General features: G+C 37.4%; 1 protein-coding gene across 3 annotated transcripts in view; it reads left to right on the top strand.

Annotated features, from left to right (window-relative positions):
- The first annotated feature begins 1716 nt into the window (after window positions 1-1716).
- The window catches only part of LOC136854025 (uncharacterized), a 536874-nt gene continuing 518521 nt past the window's right edge, over window positions 1717-20069 (top strand). For 2 of the 3 annotated variants that reach the window (XM_067130020.1, XM_067130021.1), the window contains exon 1: window positions 1767-3394. In XM_067130020.1, the coding sequence (XP_066986121.1) occupies window positions 2821-3394 (574 nt within the window). In that variant the 5' untranslated portion in view covers window positions 1767-2820. Of the gene's footprint in view, window positions 3460-20069 lie in introns of those variants that run through there. The other variant, XM_067130022.1, reaches the window with a different exon arrangement.

The following is a 20069-nucleotide window of genomic DNA, read 5'->3' on the forward strand; positions in this document are numbered from 1 at the left end:
CATTCACAGCTTGGTCGACTGTTGGGCGGCAGGAGCCTAAAATACGACCACGGACCTGGCTGATGTGAGTCGATTGCTACACTACTAAGATACGGCGCCTAAATGAACAACTAATGCCAACGGTATCTAGTGTTCCAAGGCTGCCTGTTACACATTATATATATATATATATCATCATATGCATATATATATATGTATATATATACATACATATATGCATATATATACATATAGGCTATATACATTATGCTCTTTGAGCACTGTCATTCTTGTAAATAATTCACATTAAGGGCGTTCGCTGTCTTAAGAAAACACTGCTCTAATTTTCTTAATCTTCTTATCCTCACGGTTAGAAGGAAGTGAAGAATACTGCCACTTTGTTGTTCCTTTTATTCTACTCTCCCGATAGCTGTTTCAGGCATTTCAACTCGTTGTCCTCAGCTTTAGCTTAGGGGATAAAAGATTCAGGAAATTAGAGAAGTTTTTTCTAATAATGGTGGATATAACATTCGTATCTTCATTCAGTAAGAATATATATATATATATATATATATATATATATATATATATATATATATATATATATATATATCATACTGTATGAAAAAAATATCGTTCCGAGTTTACTAAACAGGGTGTTCATATCTATACGATTCATCAATAAATGTGTGATGTGGTAACGACTTTTTTTTTTTCTGAAACGCCCTTGTTGATGCAAAGGACAAAAAAATTATTGACGCTAATACGTTTATTTTTTCATATATACAAATATAAAAGTAGGCAGAGAAAGAAAGGATACATTATGGTGGGTTGAGTAATCAGCAACTTCGCATTTCCGAAAGATTTTTGGTAAATATTATTCACATGAATCATTGGTGGGGGAGGGGCGGCGGCGACGTGGGTAGGAGAAGCGCTTAATCCCACGCCGATAATGCTTGCTTGACTGTCAAGTTCCTTTTCAGAAGCAGACACGGCGTGAATTCGTAGCCCGATTGCCATTTGGTTGCGTCCGTGGCTTACAACTGAACCTCGGTACGCACAAACACGCAAATATAAACGTCAACGAGAACTTTCCAGTATGGTCGTCCTCATCGACCTCACTCTTCGTCCTGACATTACTTGGCTGCGAGATCACTCCGCCAATTTTTCTCAATTAGGTATACACTCGGTATAATTCAAACAGAGAGAGAGAGAGAGAGAGAGAGAGAGAGAGAGAGAGAGAGAGAGAGAGACTTGCAAAGAACAGTAGTGCCTTGCTAGCAACCCAGGATGTCCTTTTTCTCCTCTAACGTCTCATGTAAACCGACGCACGAACGCACGTTTGTTTGGATCGGGTGCGTTTTAGCACAGGCTCGTGTTCTGTTAACCGAATATACAGTAGCGAAGCTAGTCGGTGATATTTTATTATTGAATGGATATTTAATGTACACGAAATTAGAGAAAACTTACTTTAAAACAGTGACATAATTTTTAACGATTTTTTTTCTATCGTCGATTCAAACTAGCGCTGGTAGTCCGCCGACACAGTTTACACATTCCGCTAGAGGTTAAAGTATGGCTTGACAGAAGCTATTCAGTACCTGAGGAAATGTTTCTCTGCTAGTAGGTGCAATGAGGTCAGAGTCAGCGAGTACAATCGAAACAGAAGTTAGTTTAAGAGAGACGAAATAAGAAACGCCGGTCGCTAGGGGGACAAGCGTTGTGCTAGGACGCATTTGAGTAGGCGGAGGAAGAGCGGGTGGATGGGGCGGGGCCTCGGGCCAGACGGGACTTGCTAATTCAGGCCTCAGTCTCCCCCGAACCGCGGGTGTTGATGTGAATAAGATAGACCTATTGATTTCCAGGACCAGCGCCTGACCATATGTTCATATGCTTTAAAAATTCATACCAAAGCACCAGATGCTTATAGAAAGCCAGTGTTTAGTGCATGTGAGAGTTTAGTGCTTGCGCAATAGCAGAAAATTGTTGTCATTGCAAATCAAGTCGTCAAAATATTCTTTTACGAGGTAGAAAGAAAAACGAAAAAAAGGACGTCACATACCAGTCCACTGCAGGTCGGTCTAGTGATGTAAAGTCTCATTCTTAAAGTAATCTGATTACTTCTGTCAATAGTTCAAAGCGTCGTTGGTCATTGTTGTTTTGATTTTATCAAAAGAGTATGTAATTCAAATGTTCCGTAGGAAAACATGTAAAAATCAAGCTGCGTAATAAAAGTATATCCATTAGCCTAGGTATGAACCGTCGCGTAGCCTAGCCTAGCCTAGCGTAGACGGCAATCCGTTGCCTTTATTAGGATCTTGGAATTAATTTTCTGAAATTGTTCTGCAGATATGTAGGCCAGAAGCAGTGTAAGAGATAAGCTGTCGAGATACGTGCCGTTAACAATTTTACATAAAAAGTGCCACGGTGAGTTTGTAAACACTTCTTCAGCCAATACTTGGCTTTGGCCTCAAGTTGGATCTCGACTTCCAAAGACGGTAGGGCTAGACCTACAGTACTTGCTGCATGCAGGTAACTGCGTTCCAAAACTATGGGCGTGATTTTCCTGACAGTTCATGATTCCACGCTACAGTCAGTACCCCGCCCGTTGGTGAAGAGGGGCCATAAGCAGTGAGACCTTCATAAACATTAGGTTAAGAAGGAAGTCAGGGGTGTGGAGTAGATGGAGTGAAGATTATCCCTAGGAAAATAGAAGTGAGGGAGTAATGATGATCATAATGGCCTTGGACCATCAGGGCACAGGGGGAGGAGGTTGAGAATGATGGGTATAACCACAAATGCCACAGCGGATGATGCCACACCGCCTCCAATAACACCGTCATGGATGTGAGCGCACCTGCACCTCCCGACAGGGGGGTCTCTTCAGGGGGATCCACGTCCCTCCTAGGCCAACCTCATCTAGTACCCAGTTTACCTGTATTTAGTATGGCCGGGATTGCGGCAACCTCACACTCCTCCACGACTCCTGGCAGCAGGGCCAACAATATTATTCCCCTACTCCAAGAAGGCAGGAAGGCTGTCGTAGGCCATAATGACCCTTCTCTACCCATCGCAACCACTAGTACCACCACCACACCTTGCACAATGCTGGCCGCCACCACCACCACCTCCACCTCCACCACTCTGCCAGAGTCGCCTTCAAAACCACCGCCATCGTCGTCGTCGTCGTCGTCTCCTGCATCACCACCAATGCCATTAACGTCATCATCATCATCTGCATCGTCATTAGTCAGCGAGAAAAAAACCACCTCCACGGATCAAACCACGCCCCCAAAATCCCCTATCATCAGCAAATCCCCTCCGAGTACCATGACAACGGTCGCCACTGGGCCTGCCTCGGTACCCACCGCAACCACCACCGTCAACAACAACAATAACAGCACTCCTTCAACAGGTTGGTATACAACAGGGATTTCTTCCATTGAAATTCAGTAGTTTCTTTCTTCCCTGACAGTGGTGTGTGCCCTCCTCGTCCTATAAATCACCATGGGCACGACCACCTATATATATATATATATATATATATATATATATATATATATATATATATATATATATATATATATATATATATATATATATATATATATATATACATACATACATACAAAAGTATATATATATATATATATATATATATATATATATGATTCAAGTATTTATTTTCATTCCTGTGATATAGGTTATAAATGTGCATGTATTTATTTTTTTCGTTATTCAATTATTAATTTACATTTATATCAGTCTACTATACTGTATAGCCTATATACATTATATGTGTGTGTGTGTATATATAATGTATATGACAAGCAAATACATATCTTCTGTATTAAAAAGGTTCCATTTATCCGTAAATGGTAAAATACATACCAATTTATATTATAATGGTTTTTAGTTACATATAAAATTCATATATATATATATATATATATATATATATATATATATATATAATTATATATATGTAAATATAAAGTTTTCTTCCTTTACTTCAGGTTTAGATTTGGGGATAAGATATAAAAAAAATTAGAATTTTTTTTTTACACTTAGGCCCAATAGGTGCCACAAGTTCATCATCAGTCAGTATATATAACTATATAAATAAATAAGTAAATATATATATTTATATATATATATTATATATATAATTTAATGGACGATGTCATAATCCATGATATTATATAGCCTAATATTGGCTGTATATCTATCTACCTGCATAGACCTATCATAATTAGAGTAGTTTAAAGGAAAATGTGAGTCTAATAATATTCAGTACATACTTACTGTAGTAATGACAAAGACAATCACACCGTTGTACACAGTTATGAGTATATATATATATATATATATATATATATATATATATATATATATATATATATATTTATTTATTTATTAGGTGTCGTGTTTGGTAGGACTCTTTCTTATTTTCCAGTTTAGGGATGCGTATCTTATGTTACATGTAGCCTACTGTAGTTCGAAAAGGAAGGAAATGTCAAAATGCAAATGAAAAAAAAACTTAGTTTGTTATGACTTGCGGTTACCATTAGTGCTTCGGGTATGTGACATTTTTAAGTCACCTGACACTGAAATGGTTTAACCTTGCAACATGATCATAGCGCCCAGCAATCGTGCGCAGCGTATTTAATGATTTATTTAACTCATCCCTTGTTTATTTCGCGTTTTCTTTTTCTCTGGGTCTGGGCTTGCTAGCCTAATCTCCATCCGCTCTGATATATTATTATTATTATTATTATTATTATTATTATTATTATTATTATTATTATTATTATTATTATTATTATTATTCAATAAAATCTCATAATAGCATGAGTCACTAAAATGGCGAGGAAAGCCACAGGGGTGTAGATGTAAATATATATTTAAAAAATAAATATTTACATCTACACCACTGTGTATTTCTTCACCATTATTATTATTATTATTATTATTATTATTATTATTGTTATTATTATTATTATTATTAGTTCGTAAGCTTCATGGGTATTGCAGCGTCGATGGTTTTTTGTAATTGTTTAGCTTTTTCTCCCTCTAGTTTTAGCTATTCTTCAAATACAGTGCTTTGATAGACCTTGTTGATGAAGTGGCAAGAGCCCGTTCATTCCAAAGTACCAGGAGGTGAGGCGGGGCAAAGGTTTACAGTCCACTAATGCAAGAAAGTTAGAAGAGCCATTCATTTATCATGATCTGCAACTTTTCAGCGTTTGTTAGCCTCTCTCTCTCTCTCTCTCTCTCTCTCTCTCTCTCTCTCTCTCTCTCTCTCTCTCTCTCTCTCTCTCTCTCTCTCTCTCTCTCTCTCTTTTTTTGCATCTTGTAAAACAGATTTTTGGCTTTATTTTGTTTACAGAAGAAATAATAGTCGGCATCATAATTAAATATAATTAATAGAACAGTTGTTTTAAGCAGAAATTATGTAAACTCAATACATTTTTATTTCTTTTTTTTTATATTGCACTGCATTGTTATTTTATTATTATTTTTGTCCTTTTACGCACACAGTGTGTATGTGTGTGTGTGTGTACGTGTAGGACAATAATAATAATAAAAATATAATGCTGTGTAAAGACAGAAATTTTAAAAAGGATAAGGAGTTTACCTAATTTGTGTACACACAATATATATAAATAATATAATATAATATAATGTATTATAATATAATGTAAAGTTATTCAGGGTAGATCTCTTGGTTTTTGGTCTTATTTTTATATTGAGATTCCCTTAACTCCTTCGGCGTAAACTCATTAATTTTCATGCTTACGTCTGAAAGTCTTTTTGTTTTTCTTTGCTTGTCCGTAAATTGCAAGCTTCCAGTTCCGAGAAGTGACAGCTAATAAGTTGGCACTACAATTAATCTTGGAGGGAAGAGAAGTTCAGTGTGTGAATAACCAACGCACACACACGCAAACACACACAAACACGTACATAAGATATCGGGATGCACTTAGGACTTTTTAAACAAGAACCGTTTTTCAATAAGAACTCTGGTCTTTTCCCATCTTCTTCTTCTTCTTCTTCTTCTTCTTCTTCTTCTTCTTCTTCTTCTTCTTCTTCTTCTTCTTCTCCCCTCTCTCTCTCTCTCTCTCTCTCTCTCTCTCTCTCTCTCTCTCTCTCTCTCTATATATATATATATATATATATATATATATATATATATATATATATATATATATATATATATATATATATATACACACACATTTACAACCCCATTTAAAAGTAGGTCTTCCGGATTCGCACTGTGAGAGTCTTGAAATGGGAGTCAGTGGCCTGGTTAAGCGATTATTATTGTTATTATGTATTTTTTTCCTCACAACCTTGATCCGGGCTATAACCTTCCCCTGAGGATCTGCCCTTCACATCCATGGTTCCTTAGGATTCTTATGCTATTCTAATTGTCCTTCATAGGGATCTAACACTCTTAATTATCCGTTATTATTTTTATTGTTAATTATAATAATAATAATAATAAAGACTATGATAAACAGTGACATTCTGTATAGATGAGAATTTGTGTTTAAATAATTGTATGGTGTTAGAAATACACTTAAAGGTAAGGTCACTAAAAAATCATGGGAGAAACAACAAACATTAATATTTAATTTTACCAAAACCATCCGTAAATCCCCTTGTAAAAACGAAATCAGGGAAGCGAAAGAAAAGAACGAACCGGGGATGAACGTTGTCAATTGACAACAATTGCAATATGGCTCACGTGGGCAGACCGGAAGAAATCTAGATAAACGCAGCGGGAAGCACACTGGAGCCGTTAATATTAATAATAGAAACAGTGCAATAGCCACACATTGTTTGGGGATTTCGACCATATAATGAATTTATGGAACGCAGACTTATACAGAAGCAATAACGTGAAGTGCCGCAGCAGGTTTGTGGAGGGGATCCTCATTAACTGGATACCATCGACGGCTGGAAACATGTCTTCTAATGTTTTTGTTTTCAGATAAGATTATAAATGCCAGCTGCGTTCTTATAAAAACCGAACTCCCTGGTGCGTTAGTCCCGTGTGAGGTTGGGGTGTTGGGGGGGAGAGGGAAATAGTGCTGACAGCGCACCTCATGCGGTGCACTGTAGACGCATTACGTATGTTCTTTGCAGCGTCCCTTCGGCCCCCAGCTGCAACCCCTTCCATTTCCTTTTACTTGTACCTCTCTTCATAATCTTCCATCTAACTTTCCACCCTCTCCTAAAATTTGATTCATATCGCAACTGTGAGACTTTCCTCCTGTTACACCTGTCAAACCTTTTTACCGTCTGTTTCCGTTTCAGCACTGAATGACCTCATAGGCCCCAGCGCTTGGCCTTTGGCCTAAATTCTACATTCTAGTCTGGTCTCCTTATTAACTCGATATCAGCGACGGCTGGAAACATATCTTTCAATACTTTTAGATAAGATAAACGCCAGCCGTGTTCTTATAAAAACTGAACTCTCCAGGTTAATTAGGGAAGCTGATGATCCAAACTTGCTGTTCCGCAGGATTGATGGAATGCCAGATATCTGCCCCCTGTGGTGCACGTGAATGTAAATGCATTTAACCGTACATGATATATCATTTAAGTTACGTATCACTTTCAAAATGAATTATTTCACAAATGAAAGTTTTTAACGTTTGAAAAAAATATAGATGGCATAAGAAAAAATTAAATGTATGTGTGTATATGGCTTCAACTATGATCTGCTTGCATCCCTCCCCCTTCAAAAAACAAAAAAAGACATTACCAAAACAACCCAAATGATCCAATGGGCAGAAGACCAAGCGGAAACATGATATACTCTGTCTATAAATTGTCCTTGTCTAGTTTAAGGACTTCAAGTATACTAACTAAAATATAACAAGATTTAATAATAATAATAATAATAATAATAATAATAATAATAATAATAATAATAATAATAATAATAATAATAATAGATTCACAATTTCGTGAAAACAATCTCTGTAATAAAAATCCACAATTATATTGTAAATATATTACTATGTAAAATAAACCAAAGACTTTCGAACACTTGAACGGTGTTCCTCATCAGTGCTAACGTTAAATTTAACGTTAGCACTGATGAGGAACACCTTTCAAAGTGTTCGAAAGTCTTTGGTTTATTTTACATAGTAATATATATACTATATAATTGTGGATTTTTATTACACAATAATAATAATAATAATAATAATAATAATAATAATAATAATAATAATAATAATAATAATAATAATAAATTATTATTATTATTATTATTATTATTATTATTATTATTATTATTATTATTATTATAAAACCTTGCAGCTAAAACAATTGGAAAAACAGAAAAACAAAGTTACAAAAAGGATTGGAGCCTAGTACGGAAGTTTTAGGAAACGCATGCGAATAAAATATATATAAAAAACAAAAACAAAGAAGATAAAACATTTTGACTAAGAGATGAGGCTCTTGTGAGCCATCCTAACAAATAAGCGTTTACTCTCAGAACGAGCTTCAGAAGTTCCAGCGATTGTGAACTAACTTGACTAGGAAGATACTCCGATGATTTGGTATTTGGAGGTTGATAATGATCAATAGGTTTAATTTTTCTTAGACCTTTTACTTGGATATTGTATTTGAAGAATCATCATTTCAAGCTACCCCTTTCATTCCTTTTTACTGTATCTCCGTCTATATTCTTCTTCCATCGTACTCTCCACCCTCTCCTAACAGTTGATTCACAGTGCAACTGCGAGGTTTTCCTCCTGTTACATCTTTCAGAGCTTTTCACTGTCAGTTTCCGTTTCCGCGCTGAATGACCTCATAGGTCTCAGTGCTTGGCCTTCGGCCTGTATTGTATATCCTATTCTGTTATTTCAAGCTGTATAAGGTGCATTGAGAAATTGCCTTAGCATATGCGATTTCTTGTGTACATGAATTGTTTCCTCTTTCGGTATGAGAAAAATGGGTAAATGAAGGCAACTTTTCTCAATATCCCTTGTGTCTGTCTGTTGAGAGAGAGAGAGAGAGAGAGAGAGAGAGAGAGAGAGAGAGAGAGAGAGGCGGTGAGAGATGGGGACTTAATTGGTACATGAATGGGTAAAACTTATAATAATGTCTGAAGCCTTGCCAACATGTACGTCTTTGTCCCCGATTTTCCTCACATCCTCTCTCTCTCTCTCTCTCTCTCTCTCTCTCTCTCTCTCTCTCTCTCTCTCTCTCTCTCTCAATTTTATTAACATCATCCGATCACTTCTGTCTCTACGGTAACATAGCTCAGGTTAATGTTTCTTCCGTGGGACAGACACTTGTTCCTGGCTTGCCGCAAGGTTGTACTCGTGGAAATGTGTATTGAGATAAATCTTATTGAATCCTGCCCGAGCAGTTGGCACTATAAATCGTTAACAATAACTTCACCTAGCCACCGCTAATTTAAATGTCGGTGGTTTTATTGGCTTCGAAATAAGTTGGAATTCGCGTCTTTTAGGCCGTAACAAAACTAATTGAAAATGGTCTCCGAATAGTGTAGCAGTTATGTCGGTTGGAAATGCGAGAGAGGTTTCTGAGGTATTATCTGGGCAAAGACAATTATCTGACGTTTATCCCGTTTAGTTATAGTTGCGTATTCATCACCTTTAATCGCTGCTGCTCTCTCCGCAATCGATAAAATTTACCGTGAATAAATGTTGCATTAGTGCGTGCAATCTCTCCGAGGGCTTTGCTTTACATGACGATATTATGTATTCGTCTCATGAATGTCATTATTGTACAAATACGAGTGGCCTACATTGATGTTACAATGAGTTTAGGTCTGAGTTATATTCCTACAGCACCCATAGTGGGGTAGTGTCGTCATTGCACTACCCCCTTACGGGTGCTGTAGGGGGATAGTGCCGTCAGTGCACCTCACTTAATGCACTGTAGGCATTACTTACTTTACAGCTTCCCTTCGGCCCCTAGCTGCAACCTCTTTCATTCCATTCACTCTACTCCGTTCATATTCTCTTTCTTCCATCTAACTTTCCACTCTCTCTGACAATTATTTCATAGTGCAACTGCCAGGTTATCCTCTGTTACACCTTTCAAACCTTCTTACTGTGGATTTTCGTTTCAGCGCTGAATGACGTTATAGGTCCAAGCACCTGGCCTTTGCCCTAAATTCTATATTCTGTTCAATTCCTGCAGCCATTTTATCGGCAATTTAGATCCCTACTATAGTTAGCAACAGATTATTTTACTTGCGTTGTTACTCGTGAATGCCTGTGAGAGACGCAGAAATACTCTGATTTTTAAGAACAAATAGTATTCGTTTAAAATCCTCATATTCCAAGACATCACGGCAGAGGCAGAGATGTTTGTCGGACGACCTTTGATGCTTTTATGCCAGTGTGATAGATGAATCAAAATATATAATTTGTATCGCGCTATTTGAAGCAGGCTAAGTCTTCATCCTATTGCTTCATATTCCACACTCACTTTCATGCGTCAGGGTTTGACATTTCCTGTGTCGTGGCATCGAATTTGACAATGGAATAAGTGGCTTCATGGAAGAATAACACTATCTGCCTTTCTGAATGCAACTTAAGTACCTTAAGCGGATATAACTGAAAAGTGTGTCGGAACAAGCACTTGGTTTAATGAAACCTGAGATGTTGCAGAGCTTTTGGGAACAGACAAAATCTCGCTTCATCGGAGAGAGGAAATAGAATTTCCGGTGGCTATATAAGAATATAAAATTTGTTTTGCTGGTAATTCTGAGTTCATGATAAGTATATGTATATATGTAAAATAAGTCGTTAAATAATGCAACTGGGCGTATTGTTCTTTTAATAGAAAAACCAAAATGTAACTTGGAAATTAAAAGCTATTCCTTGGTAGGTAAAGGGTAGTTTCCTATTGACCTGGGAATTCAGGGATCGAAGACTGATCAGTAGAAGCTAAGATTGTGAGACTGATCCACAGAAGCCAAGAGTATGCGACTGATCAGTAGAAGCTAAGAGTATGAGACTGAGCAATAGAAGCTAAGAGTATGAGACTGATCAGTAGAAGCTAAAAGTATGACACTGATCAGTAGAAGCTAAGAGTATGAGACTGATCAATAGAAGCTAAGGGTATGAGACTGATCAGTAGAAGCTAAGAGTATGAGACTGGGCAGTAGAAGCTAAGAGTATGAGACTGATCAATAGAATCTAGAGTATGGGCTTAATCAATTGAAGTTAAGAGTATGAGACTGATCAATAGAAGCTAAGAATATGAGACTGTTGATTAGAAGCCAAGAGTATGAGACTGATACTTGAGTCTGTTATACTCAGAATCTCTCCATTAAATATTTGTGGGTCTCATAACTAATGCTGATTATATTTGGTTTATTTTCGTTATTCTCATTACCTTCTGTTACTTCTGTTTCTGTATTTCCCATTACCTTCTGTTGTCTTTCTGTATTTCCCCATTACCTTCTGTTACTTCTCTTTCTGTGTTTCCCATTATCTTCTGTTATTCTCTTTCTGCATTTCCGATTACCTTCTGTTACTTCTTTCGAATGAACACCATATTCCTTGGAATCTTGAACTTCAATTCAGTGGCCCTTGTTGGTTTGTTCCATATGAATAGGGTTCATCTTCTGAATAATAATAATAATAATAATAATAATAATAATAATAATAATAATAATAATAATAATAATAATAATAATAATAAGAAGAAGAAGAAGAAGAAGAAGAAGAAGAAGAAGAGTGAGGTTACTCGAAAAGTGTTTGGAGAGCTCAGTGTCCATAGGTGGGTGGTATTGCCATAGGCTTATGGCGATTAGTTGCCGCGTTGAGATAGGATTAGGATTATGACTATAGAGCGAGCATTGGCCAGCTAATTATTTAGTCACACTAACAAGTGTTGTTGATGTTCCTTTTCTTTAACGAAAAAATTGCCACTAAATTATATTATAAAAATTGTGTTCATGTGTCTAGTTAAAGGTCAAGTACCAATTTATGAAATTGTACAATGAATGCAGTTGAGACGTGCCTCGATATTAGTTAGAATGTTGATTCTTAGTCATGACGTTTGTTTATGACTTGTGCAAGTGCATTTGAGACTGTTCTAGAAAAACATTTAGGTTTTATGCTGAGAGCGGTATAGCCTGTGCTTGAGACTGGGACGGAATATTGCTGAGGTTGGCTGAAAAATTAATTAGTCTGTTCACGCCTTGCCGGTTTGACCACACTGGATATTCCTACATAAAAAATAAAATGTATCTAGGCATCACTATAATTGTAGCAAATCCAAATATTCAGTGTCTAATACTTGTTTCATTGTATTCAACAATCCTGCAAGTTTCGACCTCAACATTATATGATAACCTGTCATTTTTCATACTTTGTAATCAGAAATACGTTCATCTGGATGAATTAATTTTTTTCCGCCATGCACCTAAAGCTGTCAGATTTTCTTTTTCAAGGTCAGTCTAATTGAACCTCTGGGCAAATAACTTAGCATACTTCAGTATACTTCCCTATCACCTGCATGCATAATGTAATATTTATTTTTGCATTTTCACTAGGTAAGCTTACCTTTATCTACAGTTTTAAACTTTATCAAACCTTTTATTGCATCCAGCTGAAACTGCCAGGGAAAATTCCTCTACGCTTATTTTGTCTGGTTTTCGCTGTAGGAAGACGCAACATAATTATATTGTAATTCTAACAGTAGCGCCCATATGCCCCTGTGGTAATATCAGTGTGGTCGACATTAATTGTGCCCCCTTGTTAATACCGCTATTATAGGATATAATTATCCATGGGTGAATTACAAGGGTTGCTTTGTCCAAAGATATGGCTAGGTATTCCTCCTACCGAGAGTATTTTGGCAGCTCGGCTGAGCACTGCCTTAATAATAAAAGACGAAGCAAAAGGATGATAGTTTGAAGTGTTAGTCACACGTGCTTTGAGTAAGATGAGCCGGAGAATTTCAAAAACGCAGAATTGGTTTTGGCAGTTCGGCTGACCACTGCCTTAATAATAAAAGACTAAGCAAAAGGATGATAGTTTGAAGTGTTAGTCACATGTGTTTTGAGTAAGATGAGCCGGAGAATGTTTCAAAAACGCAGAATTGGTGCCGTTATTGAGAACATGGTAAAAATATGATAATGGCATCAGCCGGTATGTCTCTTAAGTTCTTTCAGGAACAGCGTTGGAACCTGTGGGCTGGATACTTTGTTGACGTTCGAGGGGGCAAAACAAATTTTTTAATAATCAGTAATTTCATAGCAAGTCAGTGTGTTAGGTGGAGGCAAGGATAATATTAACCGTAATAATAATAATGGTAATTAATATTATTACTATGTACAGTTGAGCGGTTGGATAAAATTAAAGCATAATTTTTAGTTTCGTTGACAGATTGAAGAGAGACCAAGTGTGATATTTATCTTGAAATGACCCGAAAACTACAGCGCTTCAGAATTACTTTTAGCGGTGAAAAGGCTCGCATGTGTTATAACTTTTTCATGGACCGCGAGTATGTGTTTAGTTTAAAGCTTAGGTAGTTTGTTTGTTTTGCATTTGGTATTTTTTCTATGTGTAGTGTATTATCCTTATACATAAATATTTGTTCATATCTACATACGTAGAGACAGGGCGGGGGAATGTTTAATGAACATTTATGGTTTTACCTCGGTGGAATGAGGATTACCCTGTCGAGGCCCTCCTGTTTTGGTGGCATGCCTTTTCACTGAGTAATGAATCCACTAGTAGTTTCTCTCTCTCTCTCTCTCTCTACCGTAGCTGTGACTAACAACATTATGTTAACAGAGATAGCCTATATGGATTCTAGGGAACGAGCCATTAGCGTATGATTATGGATTCTAGGGAACGAGCCCATTCTACCATACTTGACCGGTTCAAGAAGCGAACACAGGTCAGTTCGTGTGAACTGGGCGCTCTTTACCACTACCCGACGAGAGAGCTGAAATTTTAATCGTGTTCATATTTTTATTCTTGAACATCACCCCATTGGAAAGCGTGTGAGGACGCAGCCACGAGGACAGCCGTTGCTGTATTACGAATAGGCCTAATGTAGTGATAGCCATAGAAGTATATTTGGTAAGTCGGGAGTATTAGGCCTATGTCAGAATGTAGCGGGTTTCAGATGTCAGGGACAGCGGCATAGGCTAAGTACCAGCTCATTTTCCGAGGACTGTATTTGATTTTAGTGTTTACAAGGAACCTCTTAATTTCCATGATTACTATTAATATTATTATTGTTTAGTCTGATATTTGGTACTAGTCCATTCTACAAACTTGGTATCAGGTTGATAGCAAAATACAGGCAGGCAATAGTAGCTCTCGTCAGCCATAAGCCTGTTTTTATCGATTATGTTACCTTTCCCATGCGTCTCTCTGGTTGCTATAAATGTTGTTTATTTCTGTCCTCTTAATAGCATCTGACAACATTTATGTTTTCAAGTGGCAAAGCCACATCTGTCACTATCAGAGAACCCCGTAGCGGGGTAGCACCGTCAGTGCACCTCGCGGGTACACTGTAGGCATTACTAAAGGTTCCCTGCGGCCCCAACTGCAACCCCTTTCATTCCTTTTGCTGTACCTCCATTCATATTATCTTTGTTCCATCTTGCTAAGCCTATCCACCCTCTCCTAGCAATTATTTTATATTGCAACTGCGAGGTTTTCCCCCTGTTACACCTTTCAAACATGCCTACTCTCAGTTTCATTTTCAGCGCTGAATGACCTCATAGGTTCCAGTGCTCGGCCTTTGGCCTAAACTCTATATTCCATTCCTTTCCACTATCGGGGAAATACTCATTGTCTGTCGCATCAAGTAGACTAGGCCTATGCGGACTTAACCAGGAATGCCGGTGTTGTAATAACGCTTGTTGTTTTATTTTTTTATTCCGCCGATGCAGCAGTCTCGATAGTTCAATAGATAAATATTGTTTAACTGTGGAAAAATATTATCAAAACCAGTTCGTTATATTGAATATTTTTAGATATTTAATGTCGGTAATTTTAACCTTGTATTGAAATGTAAACAGTTCGGTTGTTTTTTCTTTTTTCTCACTTTCCGTAATCAAGTCGTCTTACCAGGCCCGAATAGTTAATCGGCATTTTCCCATTTGATGTATTTTCCCGGTGAATTTATGACTTTGGACTTGATTTGGTATGGTTTATTTCCATAACATTCGCTTTTGTGTGAGCAATGTTTGCGCAACGTCACCTTAGGCCTACATAGGAGCCCGATGATTAGACAACATATTACTACACACCGGGAAAGTTATCGTTTTTATTCACGAAAAAATACTTGAATGTTTTGTGTTAGTAAGAGATTTTCCGGAATCTTGGCTAAATTCCTAAGAAGTTCTATTTGTTATTGTAAGGCTTATTTTGATCACGTTAGTTTTATTATAGACTTTAATTCGTTCTACAACGAAAGGAAAGAGAAAAAGTGGAAAATCGCTGCAGAAAACACTGAGATTCTTGTGAATGTTTTGTGTTAGTAAGAGACATTCCTGAATCTTGGCTAAATTGCTAAGAAGTTCTGTTTGCTATTGTAAGGTTTATTTTGATCACGTTAGTTTTATTGTAGGGTTTAATTTGTTCTACAACGAAAGGAAAGAGAAAAAGTGGAAAATTGCCGCAGAAAAGACTGAGATTCTTGTGAATGTTTTGTGTTAGGAAGACATTCCGGAATCGTGGCTAAATTCCGAACATGTTCTATTTGTCATTGTAAGATTTATTTTCATCACGTTAGTTTTATTGCAGGTTTTAATTTGTTCTACAACGAAAGGAAAGAAAAAAAAGTGGAAAATAGCTGCAGAAAACTTTCACTGATATTCTTGGCAACTTGCTATAAGAATATGTGACTAGAATGTCATTGAAAAGTGCGGATCGTAGAAACGTATTTGGCTGAGGTACCTAAGGTTTTTTTTTTTCACCTCACCCATTTTAAAGAACTTTCTAAACATCCTTCTCTAAGGAAATTGTGACGCTACTGGGCTAATTAAGACTCATAAAATTAACTTTTAAATGTTGTTTTCATTGGCGTTTCATTATTGCTGAATAAAGTTTGTCCTTTATGAAGATCAGAATTTGTAATTTAAATGCCACTGTTGTTGGAGACATTCGTCAAATGACTTGTAACTTGTCAATTGTATAAGACTTTTTTTTTTTAGGATAAGCCAAGAGAAAAGTATTATAATAATTTTCATAAAAATCTCATAATAGCAAAAGTCACTAAAATGGTGACGAAATCCACATTGGTGTAAATGTAGATATTTATTAGAAATATGTATTCAAACGAGAGCTTTGGAGAACCTGCTCGATTCTCCTTCTCAATCGGATTGAGAAGGAGAATCGAGCAGGTTCTCGCAATCTCTTGTTTGTATATATATATCTAATATATATTTATATTTACACCCCCGGATTTCTTCACCAATAATTTTGTTGTTATGGTTTGTTCCAGGTTAAGTATGAAAGCGGTGAGCATAATGGAAATAGAAAGGAATCACGTGACTACAAGAATCTGAAAAAGCGTAACATTACCTAGCTATGAAAGAAATGTATTTTTGAACAAAGTCAACTAATGCAAAGCTGAAATGCAATTGCATCTCAGTTTTACGAGTATGAAGAGTATTTTTTCCGTAGTGGAACTAAGAGCGGTAGTATGACCTCTGTGTTATTACTCATTTACTGGCATACCACTCTCACTGGATGGGTTTTCATAGTGCGTACGGCTAATGTGAAATCTGAGAGCATCCCAAATGCCATCATAAGCCGGTTCCCCTGAAAATAATGTAGTCAGGCTCACATTAGAGCTGATAAAGTGATGCTGGTTGGTGTGTTTTTCAGCCACGGAGTTTTATTTCTTTTTGAATTTCGAAAACGTGGAGAAATTCTTCTGAAGTACAAAGTAGTCGTAAGAGTGACTGTAAAACCTTACCTGTGATAGTAATAGTAATTCTAATTTTTTAATTTTTCATAGTATCACGATCTCGGGCATCATGATAATTAGTCTGTCATGTGAGCTGTGTTCAGATTTTACTGTATTTTGCAAGGGAAAATGATGTAGGTTTTACCCTTCATGTCAAGAACATTAATGACGTGTTTGAGATGTGTTATGCTCAATTTCCCCGGAGGTCAGATAGACTAAGAGCTGAATGTTGCGTGTAATATGTTGTGGCGAGAAACGCTGAAAGTGGCCAGATTTGCATGTGTTCTCTGACGTGATTGTGGGAAGGAAGATAAAGATCGATTTATTTGGACTTCCCAGTGAGTGCTATCGAAGGTAGAAAGTAGAGTGAAGTTCCTCTCTCTCTCTCTCTCTCTCTCTCTCTCTCTCTCTCTCTCTCTCTCTCTCTCTCTCATAGGGAAATATAACACTTTCGTGGGATATGGCATGATATTGGAAACAACGAAGTATACCTATATGACAATTAGATTTTGAAGTCGATGTGAGTGTGTGGTTTTGGAACTGATCTGTTTCCCATTTTCCCTTTCAGCCACGTAAAAGCTGTCGTTTGTGTGAGCTTAAACATTTAAATGCTAATATGCGGAACCCCTAGCACAAATGGTCTACTATATTCGCGTCATTCCCACTCTTTCTTTGGTAATATGCAGCCATTTACCGAACCATTTTTTCTCTCTCTCTCTCTTTCAGTGGACCCGGCTTTGTTGTTGTCTTATTTCCCTTTATGCATCTAGTTCTTCTGAGTATTTCATTTTGCAAATGCTACGTTTTTAATGCAGGAATTTTGCATTCAGTTACTTTGCTTAAACTTGTCATGGCTGCAACTCCCACAAACGCAGGTAGAAAGATATTGACATGTTCTGATGTTGAGGCAACTTGCTAACAGATAAATGGAAGAAAAGGTACCTTTAAAAGAAATGAAATCCAAGATTCAAATATACCTACACATGCGTATCGTAATCTCTCTCTCTCTCTCTCTGTCTCTCTCTCTCTCTACGTATCTGAGTATCTTGAACATACTCTTAATGTGTAGCTGGTGAGGTGACCCTTATCTAAAATGGCATGTTTTACTTCCTATTTCCACCATTTACTTTCCCCTCCTATAATTGCCAAGATCTGTCGAGACGTCTGTCGTCTCCCCTCCCCTTACCTTTCGGTCCTGCAGTAGCCTACTCTCTCTCTCTCTCTCTCTCTCTCTCTCTCTCTCTCTCTCTCTCTCCACAAATCTGAGATGTCTATTGTGTCTCCCCTTACCTCTCGCTCCTGTAGTACTCACTCATTTCTTCTCTCTCTCTCTCTCTCTCTCTCTCTCTCTCTCTCTCTCTCTCTCTCTCTCTCTCTCTCTCTCTCTCCACAAATCTGAGATGTCTATCGTCTCATCTCCCCTTACCTCTCGGTCCTGTGGTACTCACTCATTTCTTCTCTCTCTCTCTCTCTCTCTCTCTCTCTCTCTCTCTCTCTCTCTCTCTCTCTCTCTCTCTCTCTCTCCACAAAATCTGAGATGTCTATCGTCTCCTCTTCCCTTACCTCTCGCTCCTGTAGTACTCACTCATTTCTTTGATCTCTCTCTCTCTCTCTTTCTCTCTACAAAATCTGAGATGTCTATCGTCTCCCCTCCCCTTCCCTTACCTCTCGGTCCTGTAGTACTCTCTCTCTCTCTCTCTCTCTCTCTCTCTCTCTCTCTCTCTCTCTCTCTCTCTCCGCAGATCTGAACGTTGTACAGGGCAGACGTGGCGGCAATTGCAGCAGAGGCAGTAATAGCCCCGAGGCCGTATCGGGCATGCAGATTTATCTTAGCTGAATGCATTGGCCGGGACAACTCTGGTGCCGTGGGGCCGCCAGTACTGGTGTTCGGGGTAGGTAGGGAGGTCGGGGGTGGGGAAGCTGGGGTTTGTTCTAGGGATGGCGACCACCCGATGCAGAAAATGTGCAAATTGAATAAGATTTCTTCCTCCTAATTGCTTCTAGCAGAGGCCCAAATCCTTTGTCATATCAGTATGCAAAGAGAGAGAGAGAGAGAGAGAGAGAGAGAGAGAGAGAGAGAGAGAGAGAGAGAGAGAGAGAGAGAGAATTGTTATATTTTTAAATCCATATGATTTATTTAATGCGCACGTTGCTGGTGGTACTTTTTAAAGGTACTGATGCTTTCGGGTTTGTACAGGTTTTTGTATTCAATCTTGCGGCGGGTTAACTCGTGAACTACAACTTTATATTCTTCAAAAACTTTATATTCTTCAAATGAATATCGAAGTTGTATGATTGGGTAAGTGACCTATTGAGAGAAGAAGAAGAAAAAAAATCAATTATACGGGGACAGTGGCGAACAAAATATATAAATTTGTTTGCAGCGGTACGCAGGGTAACCTAACCCATACAAGGATTATTTCCCAGTCGTTTCAGATATATTGGTTTGGAGTTTGCAGTGTAGCCCAGTGGAGAATCCATATCGAATTCAGTTCATATTGCATGGGCAGACCGTCTAAAAGTCTGGTGACATGTGTGCCGCCTGAGAGTCGAGCTGGATTTTTTATTTCCCTCAAATATCCATTCCCACGGGCTTCGGGGACACTTTAGTTACCCTTGTTTCGCGTTGCGTTTTTATTCATCTTTTTCCTTTAGTTGTTGTCAATTCATATACTGTGTTTTCTTTCGTTCTTGTTTTCGGGATAGATGGCGTCAGATGAATTGACGTTGGTGACCAATTTAGTTACCCTCATTTCTTGCTACTTCATATTTATCCTTTTCTTTTATTTGTTGTCAGTTTTTTGAGGTTTGTGACCACTTTAGTTACCCCCATTTCTTGTTATCCATTTCTTTTATTTATTGACACTTCATGTATGCTACCATTTTATTTAACATTTTCAGAATAGCTGCCGTAAAATGATTTGACAGTAGTGATCATTAGGTTTTTAGTTCCGCATGTTTTCAGCGGTATAGGTGTTCCAAGATAATACAGCTTAAACACTGAATGCTTATGTATATATATATATATATATATATATATATATATATATATATATATATATATATATATATATATATATATATATATATATATATATATATATATATATATATATATATATATATATATATATATATAT

Source organism: Macrobrachium rosenbergii, chromosome 28 (assembly GCF_040412425.1).
Source record: "Macrobrachium rosenbergii isolate ZJJX-2024 chromosome 28, ASM4041242v1, whole genome shotgun sequence".
Lineage (NCBI taxonomy): Eukaryota > Metazoa > Arthropoda > Malacostraca > Decapoda > Palaemonidae > Macrobrachium > Macrobrachium rosenbergii.